The 12,234-nt window shown below is 43.0% G+C and overlaps 1 protein-coding gene across 2 annotated transcripts; it reads left to right on the plus strand.

The window, feature by feature from the left end:
- The first annotated feature begins 1,100 nt into the window (after nucleotides 1–1,100).
- LOC120563374 (BTB/POZ domain-containing protein kctd15-like) lies at nucleotides 1,101–10,852 on the plus strand. Of its 2 annotated transcripts, XM_039807508.1 has the most exons (5): nucleotides 1,101–1,453; nucleotides 6,575–6,750; nucleotides 7,600–7,744; nucleotides 8,027–8,329; nucleotides 9,536–10,852. In XM_039807508.1, exons 1-5 carry the CDS (start codon nucleotides 1,427–1,429, stop codon nucleotides 9,698–9,700), a joined length of 816 nt encoding a protein of 271 aa, XP_039663442.1. In that variant the 5' UTR covers nucleotides 1,101–1,426; the 3' UTR covers nucleotides 9,701–10,852. The 2 variants fall into 2 exon arrangements, with proteins under 2 accessions (XP_039663442.1, XP_039663441.1); XM_039807507.1 differs by lacking the exon at nucleotides 1,101–1,453 and having other exon boundaries at nucleotides 6,527–6,750.
- The last annotated feature ends 1,382 nt before the right edge of the window (nucleotides 10,853–12,234 follow it).

Consider the following 12,234-nt stretch of genomic DNA (forward strand, 5'->3'; position numbering starts at 1 on the left):
TATAAAATAAATACCCAATGATTATTATTATAATATAAAATAAGTTTTGAGTTCTGACAGGGTGCAGGTGTTCCCTTATCGTCTGGATTAGTATGTTATGTATATATATATATATTATATATATATATATATATATATATATATATATATATATATATGGTCTTTTCTTTCTTTTGTGTGTGTGTGTGTGTGTGTGTGTGTTCCAGATGTAGTATTTTAAATCTAAAGATTATGTGATCTTGTATATTATATATGAAGGAATATGAATTGTCTTTAATGCATTTATTATAGTTGTATCTTGCAGTGTTGTCAGTGTTGTAAACTTATTACATCTCAGTCTATATCTATAACCTATGGTCTGTTTAATAAACTTTATTAATGAACAATCAAACTTGTTCTGATTTCTGATTAATTATTATAAGCAACTTATCTCTTGGTCTGTAAAATGATTTTATATATATATATATATATATACTTTATTGTAGTGCTTTCCTATCCAGTATCATGTTATTATAGGTTTCCTCCTGTTGTACTTCAATTTTTTACAGTTTTATAAAGTCATGGATAATTTCTCTAAGTTGTACATTTTCACTTTGTATTTGTAGTCGTTTGCAAAGTGTAAAAATGTTTCTTACGTTAACTTTCAGTGAGTAAAGTTTATTTCTAGAGCACATTTAACCACACATTAATCTGACCAAAGTCTGTACTTTACAGAAAAGAAAAAAGGTATAAAAGAACACACAGACACACAGAGAGACAAAGACACACACACACACACACATACACACACACACACACACACACACACACACACACACACACACACAGACACACACACAGCACCACTTTTTCATTATAAAATGATAAAACAGAAACGAGCTGAAAACTAAAATAAGAATGTAACATCACGTGGCGCCTTTAGACACCACAGGGACACAAATAGTTAAAAAATAAAACGGGTGTGTGCGCGCTCCCCTCCGGCGCACATTTCCATCTCGCAGCACGCACTAATTGAAATGGCGCGTCTGTCCGCGGGCGGCTGCAGCGCGAGCGGCATCATGCGTGACGACACACGTCACTGGGCTCCGGAGCCATGGGGATGGTTGATGTTACTGAAATATTAGAGACAGAAGAAGAGAGAGGGCGGCTGCACGAGCCATCACAGAACACAACGACGTTGAATTCTTCTTAAAATACATTTCTGCTTTTCTCTGCTCGGTTTGACAACTGGAGAGAAGAAACGAGCCGCGCGCCTTATTGAAGCCTAATCCCGCCCCGGGGGGTCTGAAGAGCCGGGGGCAACTTTAGGAATCAGCCCTCCTCTTTATTCTCTCGGAGGAGACCAGGACAGCCTTGTTCAGCTGCTTCTGGACCCGTATCTTCACATTTTAGACCCCTGGAAAGGAGCAGACGCACGCCGGTCTCCATGTCTTCTGTGTCGGTATCTTCTCAGGTAAGAACACAACACGCTACGTCTACTATTACGATGTAGAAAACCCTGAAAATCCCCATTAAATTCCCCGGGGTTACGACTGAGAACGATATGCGCTGTGTTACCGAATTCCATTTAAAATATGACTGTTTTAAGTCTTCGTTGGTATTGGCACACTCATATATGACAGATACTGAAACACTTGATATGTGTTGTGGTTGTATGAAAACAGTGTTTAATTCGGCATACACCAAGTGTTCAGAAGCAGAAGGGTTTTCAACAAAACTTGAACTTTTCCTGCTGGCTCGCCTGTTTTTCCGGCTATATCTTTACCCCTCAAACACGCCGTGTTGAGCGGTACGTAGATCCGATGTGACTCTGTTGTAGCCTAAACGTAAATAAATATCCAAAATGAGTTTTAGTTTATAGACTATTCATAACCCGAATGAAGCAGAAGGCTGTACACTACAGAGAAAAGCTGTCAAATCAGGACAAGGTGAAGCTTAACGTCTGCCATTTAGCAAGGCCGCTTTAAATGTCCAGTTTCGTTAACGGAGTCTGGCGTGTGGTGTTGTTTCCAAACAAGCGACAGCTATTTTACCACACACGCTGAAGCAGGTCGGTCCAGTTAAAGGATTAACAAGTCTGTTCACTTTCACCATCAGCTGTGTATTTAACAAACCTGTCAATCAAACGGAGTCTCTTGATTTATTTTACATTTGTTTGTTGACCTTTTGGAGTCCAGATTGAACCTTTTAAAGACCCTGAAGTTATGAACATGATTATACCGCGTCTGTCTGTAATCAGCAGAAACGTGCACTCTGTTATTTCCTGTGATTTTTAACACTGAGTCTGGTGGAGCAGAAGAAGACAGACAGACAGGTAGCACAGACAGACAGACAGACAGACAGACAGGTTAGACAGACAGACAGGGAGCAGTGTTTGTCAGTTTGTCCCGGGGCATGTATCGGCCGCGGGGCAGAGACTGAAAGCTGCAGCCGCCTCCTGTTCACCTTTCATGCTCCACAGCTCTTCTTTACAATCCAGAGGGAGGGGGGAGGGAGGAGTCAAGTAATCCCCCCCCCCCCAGGGCATCACCATCCTCTGTTTCTTCAGGACGCTGTACTGCCCTCCATGAACACATCTTTACTGCACTGGTACTGGTTTTAGTGGCTCTGAACCGTCTCTGGCTAAATGTTAAAGAGGGAAAGTTCCAGATTTCGACCCTGGTGAAGCAGGTCATCCATCTAACGCAGTGAGGGGAGGGAACGGTTCACATTTAAAAAATAAAAGTGACAAACGTTGAAATGAAGTGACATAAACTTAGAAAAAATGTTGAAAACTGTGTTGTGACTGTTGGAAATGAGACAGAAAGCAGCTTGAAGGGGCTTCAGCTAGAAGTTACTGCTCAGCTGGGTTTCCTCTAGAGCTGCACAATTAACCCATCAGGTCTACTGAAATCACAATATGGACTAGTGCAATATCTAACACACACACAGACACACACACACTCACAAACACACACACACACACACACACACAGACACACACACTCACAAACACACACACACACACACACACACACACACACACACCACAAACAACAACAACGCATACACACAGACACAGACACACAAACACACACACACGCACACGAACACACACAGCACACACACACAGACACACACACAGTACAGAAACACACACCACACACACACACACACACAACACCACACACACAGACACACACAACAAACACACACACAAGACACACACAGACACACACACACACACACACAGACACACAGACACACACACACTTATAACGCCACACACAGACACAACACGCACTCACACAGACACACACACACAGACACACACACTTATAGACACAGACACACACACACCACACACACACACACACTCACAGACGCACACACACACAAACACACGCAAACACACACACAGACACACACACCACACACACACACACACACACGCTGTTTACGTTGTTAATGTTACCTGATGTTACTTTGTTACCAGTTGTTACTGATGTTATTTGTTACTGTTGTTACCTGTTGTTACCTGATGTTACCTGATGTTACCTGTTGTTACCTGTTGTTACCTGATGTTACGTTGTTACCTGTTGTTACCTGATGTTACCTGATGTTACCTGATGATACCTGATGTTACCTGTTGTTATCTGATGTTACCTGATGTTACATGTTGTTACCTGATGTTACCTGTTGTTACCTGTTGTTACCTGATGTTACCTGATGTTACCTGTTGTTACTGATGTTACCTGATGTTACATGTTGTTACCTATGTACCGTTGTTACCTGTTGTTACCTGATGTTACTGATGTTACCTGTTGTCACCTGATGTTACCTGATGTTACTGTATATTGGCACATATGTACTAATGTTATTGTTATGTGTTAGTATTGTTATTTACATTATTTTTTAAATTTTTATACTGTTTGATGTACCGTTGTTCTGATGTTACCTGTGCGTTGTTACCTGTTGTACGTGTAGTCTATGTGTTGTGACTTTACTACTACTTGTACGTGTTAGTGACGTGCGTGTTCCTTTGTTAATGTGATGTGTGAGTGAGACAAAAAACAAAAAATTACCTGTTGTTACCTGAAGTTGTACTGTTGTTACCTGATGTTACCTGTTGTTACCTGATTTACCATATATGAGAGAAGTGAGATGATTGAGGACCTGATGTTACCTGATGTTACTGTTGTTACCTGTTGTTACCATGTTACCTGTTGTTACCTGATGTTACCGATGTTACCTGTTGTTACCTGTTGTTACCTGATGTTACGTTGACCTACTTGTTACTGTTGTTACCTGATGTTAGTGTTACCGTTGTTACCTGTTGTTACCTGATGTTACCATACCTGTTGGTACTGTTACCTGATGTTACCTGTTGTTACCTGATGTTACCTGATGTTACCTGTTGTTACCTGATGTTACCTGTTGTTACCTGTTGTTACCTGTTGTTACCTGATGTTACCTGATGTTACCTGTTGTTACCTGATGTTACCTGTTGTTACCTGATGTTACCTGTTGTTACTGTTGTTCTACTGTACTGTGTTACTGATGTACGTTATGTTGTTACCTGTTGTTACCTGATGTTACCTGTTGTTACCGTTGTTACCTGAATGTTGTTACCTGATGAGTGACCGATGTTACCGAGTACCTGATGTTACCTGATGTTACCTATGTTGTTACCTGTGTTACCTATTCCTGTTGTTACCTGATGTTCCTGTTACCTGATGTTACGTTGTTACCTGTTGTTACCTGTTGTTACCTGATGTTACCTGTTGTTACCTGTTGTTACCTGTTGTTACCTGATGTTACCTGTTGTTACCTTGTTGTTACCTGATGTTACCTGATGTTACTGTTGTTACCTGTGTTACCTGTTGTTACCTGATACCTGTTGTTACCTGATGTTACCATGTTACGTTACCGATGTTACCTGATGTTACCTGATGTTACCTGTTGTTACACGATGTTACCGACCTGATGTTACCTGATGTTACCTGATGTTACCTGTTGTTACCTGTTGTTACCTGTTGTTACCTGATGTTACCTGTTGTTACCTGATGTTACCTGTTGTTACCTGATGTTACCTGTTGTTACCTGTTGTTACCTGTTGTTACCTGTTGTTACCTGATGTTACCTGATGTTACCTGTTGTTACCTGTTGTTACCTGTTGTTACCTGTTGTTACCTGTTGTTACCTGATGTTACCTGTTGTTACCTGATGTTACCTGATGTTACCTGTTGTTACCTGTTGTTACCTGTTGTTACCTGATGTTACCTGTTGTTACCTGATGTTACCTGTTGTTACCTGTTGTTTCCTGTTGTTACCTGTTGTTACCTGATGTTACCTGTTGTTACCTGATGTTACCTGATGTTACCTGTTGTTACCTGATGTTTCCTGATGTTACCTGATGTTTCCTGTTGTTACCTGATTACCTGATGTTACCGTGTTCCTGTTAACCTGATGTTACCTGTTGTTACCTGAATATTTGTTACCATATTTGTTACCTGTTGTTACCTGATGTTTCCTGTTGTTACCTGTTGTTACCTGATGTTACCTGTTGTTACGTGATGTTTCCTGTTGTTACCTGTTGTTACCTGATGTTTCCTGTTGTTACATGTTGTTACCTGATGTTACCTGATGTTACCTGATGTTACCTGTTGTTACCTGATGTTACCTGATGTTACCGTTGTTACCTGTTGTTTCCTGTTGTTACCTGTTGTTACTGATGTTACTTTACCGATGTACTGATGTTATGATGTTTTACATGTTACATGTTTTTGTTATATGTCCTGTTTGTTACCTGTTGTTACCTGTTGTTTCCTGTTGTTACTTTGTTACCTGTTGTTTCCTGTTGTTACCTGTTGTTACCTGATGTTACCTGTTGTTACCTGTTGTTACCTGATGTTTCCTGTTGTTACCTGTTGTTACCTGATGTTTCCTGTTGTTACCTGATGTTACCTGTTGTTGTTACCTGAGTTACCTGTTGTTACCTATCTACCTGATGTTATATATGTTTCCTGTTGTTACCTGATGTTACCTGTTGTTACCTGATGCTACCTGATGTTACCTGTTGTTACCTGATGTTTCCTGTTGTTACCTGTTGTTACCTGATGTTACCTGTTGTTACCTGATGTTTCCTGTTGTTACCTGTTGTTACCTGATGTTACCTGATGTTACCTGTTGTTACCTGATGTTTCCTGTTGTTACCTGTTGTTACCTGATGTTACCTGTTGTTACCTGTTGTTACCTGATGTTTCCTGTTGTTACCTGATGTTTCCTGTTGTTACCTGTTGTTACCTGATGTTTCCTGTTGTTACCTGATGTTTCCTGTTGTTACCTGTTGTTACCTGATGTTTCCTGTTGTTACCTGATGTTTCCTGTTGTTACCTGTTGTTACCTGATGTTTCCTGTTGTTACCTGATGTTTCCTGTTGTTACCTGATGTTACCTGTTGTTACCTGATGCTACCTGATGTTACCTGATGTTACCTGTTGTTACCTGATGCTACCTGATGTTACTGGTTGTTACCTGTTGTTACCTGTTGTTACCTGATGTTACCTGATGTTTCCTGTTGTTTCCTGTCCCAGGAGGGGCGGAGCATGTCCCGGATGTCTCTGAGCCGTTCCCCCGTGTCCCCCCTGACCCCCCCTCAGGGCATCCCGTTCGCCGCCCAGCTGACCAAGGCCAACCCCGTGCACATCGACGTGGGGGGGCACATGTACACCAGTAGCCTGGCCACGCTCACCAAGTATCCTGAGTCCAGGTACCCCCAAAGTACTCTGAGTACCCCCCCCCCTTTAGGCTAACATAGTAACAGTCTCATTAGATATCAACCTGATTGGTTTATCTGTCTAATAAAACTAATGCAGTATGGATTTTAATTAATGAATGACTCTAAATGTTTCTGTGTCTGTCTTTGTCTATGTCTGTGTGTGTGTGTGTGTGTGTGTCTCTGTCTGTCTCTGTCTGTCTCTCTCTCTGTGTATGTGTCTCTGTGTCTCTGTCTGTGTGTCTCTCTGTCTTTGTCTCTGTCTCTCTGTGTCTCCGTCTCTCTCTGTCTCTGTCTGTCTCTGTCTCTCTGTGTCTCTGTCTGTCTCTGTCTCTCTGTGTGTCTCTCTGTGTCTCTGTCTGTCTCTGTCTCTCTGTGTGTCTCTCTGTGTCTCTGTCTCTCTCTCTCTCTCTTTCTGTCTCTGTGTCTGTCTATGTGTCTGTCTGTTTCTCTCTCTGTGTCTCTCTGTGTCTCTGTCTGTCTCTCTCTCTCTCTCTCTCTCTCTCTGTCTCTGTGTCTGTCTCTGTGTCTCTGTCTCTCTCTCTCTCTCTGTCTCTCTGTCTCTCTGTGTCTCTGTCTGTCTCTGTGTCTCTCTGTCTGTCTCTGTCTCTCTGTCTGTGTGTCTGTGTGTGTCTCTGTCTGTCTCTCTCTCTGTGTATGTGTCTCTGTGTCTCTGTCTGTCTCTCTCTCTGTGTATGTGTCTCTGTGTCTCTGTCTGTCTCTCTCTCTGTGTATGTGTCTCTGTGTCTCTGTCTGTGTGTCTCTCTGTCTTTGTCTCTGTCTGTCTCTGTCTCTCTGTGTGTCTCTGTCTGTCTCTGTGTGTGTCTCTCTGTGTCTCTGCAGGATCGGGCGTCTGTTTAACGGCACAGAGCCCATTGTGTTGGACAGTCTGAAGCAGCACTACTTCATCGACAGAGACGGAGACATCTTCCGCTACATCCTCAGCTTCCTGCGCACCTGCAAGCTGCTGCTGCCCGAAGACTTCCAGGTAACTGTCTGTCTCTAACCTGTCTGTCTGTCTCTGACCTGCAAGCTGCTGCTGCCTGATGACTTACAGGTAACGGAGAGGGAAAACTGTCTGTCTCTGACCTGTCTGTCTGTCTCTAACCTGTCTGTCTGTCTCTGACTTGTCTGTCTGTCTCTAACATGTCTGTCTGTCTGCATGTCTCTCCTCCAGGACTTCAGCCAGCTGTATGAGGAGGCTCGGTTCTACCAGCTGGCTCCGATGCTGTCTGTCTCTAACCTGTCTGTCTGTCTGTCTCTCCTCCAGGACTTCCGGCAGCTATATGAGGAGGCCCGGTTCTACCAGCTGGCTCCGATGCTAGGGGAGTTGGACCGGTGGCAGGCAGAGCGCCAGGCGCGCCGGGCGCCGCCCCTAGAGGTGCTGGTCATGCGCGTGGCGCCCGATCTGGGCGAGAGGATCGCGCTGAGCGGAGAGAAGGTCCTGATAGAGGAGGTCTTCCCCGAGACCGGGGACGTCATGATCAACTCGCTCAACGCTGGCTGGAACCAGGACCCCACGCACGTTATACGGTTCCCCCTCAACGGGTACTGCCACCTCAACTCAGTACAGGTACTACACAATACTACACTACAGTACACACTACACACACACTACACACACTATACTGCCACCTCAACTCAGTACAGGTACTACACAATACTACACTACAGTACACACTACACACACTATACTGCTGCCTCAACTCAGTACAGGTCAGTACACTACACACTATATAAAAGAGACTTCAGATACAGTATTAGGGGACCACTAAGGCCTATATAAAAGAGACTTCAGATACAGTATTAGGGGACCACTAAGGTCTATATAAAAGAGACTTCAGATACAGTATTAGGGGACCCCTAAGGTCTATATAAAAGAGACTTCAAATACAGTATTAGGGGACTACTAAGGCCTATATAAAAGAGACTTCAGATACAGTATTAGGGGACCACTAAGGCCTATATAAAAGAGACTTCAGATACAGTATTAGGGGACCACTAAGGTCTATATAAAAGAGACTTCAGATACAGTATTAGGGGACCACTAAGGTCTATATAAAAGAGACTTCAGATACAGTATTAGGGGACCACTAAGGCCTATATAAAAGAGACTTCAGATACAGTATTAGGGGACCACTAAGGTCTATATAAAGAGACTTCAGATACAGTATTAGGGGACCACTAAGGCTCTATATAAAGAGACTTCAGATACAGTATTAGGGGACCACTAAGGTCTATATAAAGAGACTTCAGATACAGTATAGGGGACCACTAAGGTCTATATAAAAGAGACTCCAGATACAGTATTAGGGGACCACTAAGGTCTATATAAAAGAGACTCCAGATACAGTATTAGGGGACCACTAAGGTCTATATAAAAGAGACTTCAGATACAGTATTAGGGGACCACTAAGGTCTATATAAAAGAGACTTCAGATACAGTATTAGGGACCACTAAGGTCTATATAAAAGAGACTCCAGATACAGTATTAGGGGACCACTAAGGTCTATATAAAAGAGACTTCAGATACAGTATTAGGGACCACTAAGGTCTATATAAAAGAGACTCCAGATACAGTATTAGGGGACCACTAAGGTCTATATAAAGAGACTTCAGATACAGTATTATGGGACCACTAAGGTCTATATAAAAGCATCCAAAAAGCACCATGTCATGGGATCTTTAATATATCTAAACAGGGAATATGTCTACCTGTCTGTCTCTCTAACCTGTCTGTCTCTCTAACCTGTCTGTCTCTAACCTGTCTGTCTGCAGGTTCTGGAGCGTCTGTTCCAGAAAGGTTTCAGCGTGAAGGCGTCCTGTGGCGGTGGCGTTGACTCGTCTCTGTTCAGCGAGTACGTCTTGTGTCGGGAGCTGCGGCGCCGCACGCCATCGGTCACCAGCACGCCGGTCCGGATCAAACAGGAACCTCTGGACTGACCTGGTCACATCTGGAACATCTGGACTGACCTGGTCACATCTGGAACATCTGGACTGACCGGGTCACACAGGGGAACATCTGGACTGACCTGGTCACACAGGGGAACATCTGGACTGACCTGGTCACACAGGGGAACATCTGGACTGACCTGGTCACATCTGGACTGACCTGGTCACATCTGGACTGACCTGGTCACATCTGGACTGACCCAGGAACATCTGGGCTGACCTGGTCACATCTGGACTGACCTGGTCACATCTGGACTGACCTGGTCACATCTGGACTGACCCAGGAACATCTGGACTGACCTGGTCACACAGGGGAACATCTGGACTGACCTGGTCACACAGGGGAACATCTGGACTGACCTGGTCACATCTGGACTGACCTGGTCACATCTGGACTGACCCAGGAACATCTGGGCTGACCTGGTCACATCTGGAACATCTGGACTGACCTGGTCACATCTGGACTGACCTGGTCACGCGGGAACATCTGGACTGACCTGGTCACAGGGGAACATCTGGACTGACCTGGTCACACAGGGGAACATCTGGACTGACCTGGTCACACGGGAACATCTGGACTGACCTGGTCACAGGGGAACATCTGGACTGACCTGGTCACACAGGGGAACATCTGGACTGACCTGGTCACACGGGAACATCTGGACTGACCTGGTCACAGGGGAACATCTGGACTGACCTGGTCACACAGGGGAACATCTGGACTGACCTGGTCACACAGGGGAACATCTGGACTGACCTGGTCACACAGGGGAACATCTGTTTTACGTTATAAGTCATGACGCCATTTTGTTATAAACTGTGTCAGCGCTTTTTATAAAAGCTCAGAGCAGCTTTCTGAAGTGACAGGCAGAGCAGCCAGACCGGTTGTTCCCATGACAACAGGAAACATGTTTCCATAACAACAGGAAACATGGAGTCAGAGCCCAGCCAGTGATATGATAACTTGTATAAGCGATAACTCATCCTGCAGCTCAGACCTGGAAGCTAACCGTTTGGACCAGCGCTGTTCTTCTAGACGATGACGTCATCACACACTTCACATCTTTTTATAAGACTTTGTAGAAAACGTTTACTTAATGTCTTTGTTTTTCATGTAAAAGTTGATAAAAAAAGTAAAAAGTTCTCCGCTGTCTGAGTCTTACTTCACGATGAATTGATGAGTCATCAACTGGTAAATTAATCTGCTACTATTAATAATTATTAATAATTATTAATAATTATTAATAATTATTAATAATTATTATTCAGTCTGAGTCATTTAGTTTATATAAAACAGGGAAACTTGTTAAATGTGAATATGTTCTAGTTTCTTCTCTCTCTCCTTCCTTTTATCCTTCTTTGCTTCTTTGCATTTCTTTCCTTTCCTATTTCCTTCCTTGCATACTTCCCTCCCCCAGTCTTCTTTCCTTTCCTTCATACCTCCTTTCTTCCATCTTCTTTCCTTCCTTCCATTTTCCATTATTTATTCTTCCTTCCCTACCTCCTTCCTTCCTTCCTTACCTCCTTCCTCCCTTTCCTCTTTCCTTCCCTGTGTACTTTAAAAACCAAGTTTAGAGCTCCAAAGATTCATTGACTAACTTCGTCATTTGTTTTCAACGTTTTTGTGGCTTTTGTCCCTGATTTACACTATACCTATATATATATATATATATATATAGATATATATATAGATAGATATATATAGATATATATAGATATATATATAGATATATATATATATAGATATATATATATACAATTACGTAACGCGTAGTACCTGAGTTTTCGACCTTTGCAACATTTACTAATTTTCAGGCCTCAAACTAAAAAAAAAATAAAAATAAAACTGTAATTTTTGTGAAGAATCAACAACAAGTGGGACACAAATCATGAAGTGGAACGGAATTTATTGGATATTTCAAACCTTTAAACAAATAAAAACTGAAATATTGGCGTGCAAAATTATTCAGCCCCCTTAAGTTAATACTTTGTAGCGCCACCTTTGCTGCGATTACAGCTGTAAGTTCGCTTGGGGTATGTCTATCAGTAGTTTGCACATGCGAGACTGACATTTTTGCCCATTCCTCCTTGCAAAACAGCTCGAGCTCAGTGAGGTTGGATGGAGAGCGTTTGTGAACAGCAGTTTTCAGTTCTTTCCACAGATTCTCGATTGGATTCAGGTCTGGACTTTGACTTGGCCAGTCTAACACCTGGATATGTTTATTTGTGAACCATTCCATTGTAGATTTTGCTTTATGTTTTGGATCATTGTCTTGTTGGAAGACAAATCTCCGTCCCAGTCTCAGGTCTTTTGCAGACTCCATCAGGTTTTCTTCCAGAATGGTCCTGTATTTGGCTCCATCCATCTTCCCATCAATTTTAACCATCTTCCCTGTCCCTGCTGAAGAAAAGCAGGCCCAAACCATGATGCTGCCACCACCATGTTTGACAGTGGGGATGGTGTGTTCAGGGGTGATGAGCTGTGTTGCTTTTACCACCAAACATAACGTTTTGCATTGTTGCCA

Source organism: Perca fluviatilis, chromosome 8 (genome assembly GCF_010015445.1).
Source record: "Perca fluviatilis chromosome 8, GENO_Pfluv_1.0, whole genome shotgun sequence".
NCBI lineage: Eukaryota > Metazoa > Chordata > Actinopteri > Perciformes > Percidae > Perca > Perca fluviatilis.

Bases quoted from the DNA above. Each gene is read 5' to 3' on its own strand.
- LOC120563374 (XM_039807507.1), top strand. From the start codon at position 6,539: ATGTTACCTGATGTTTCCTGTTGTTTCCTGTCCCAGGAGGGGCGGAGC. The intron at 7,745-8,026 runs GTAACTGTCTGT...TCTCTCCTCCAG, and splicing joins TGCTGCCCGAAGACTTCCAG to GACTTCCGGCAGCTATATGA. The intron at 8,330-9,535 runs GTACTACACAAT...GTCTGTCTGCAG, and splicing joins GCCACCTCAACTCAGTACAG to GTTCTGGAGCGTCTGTTCCA.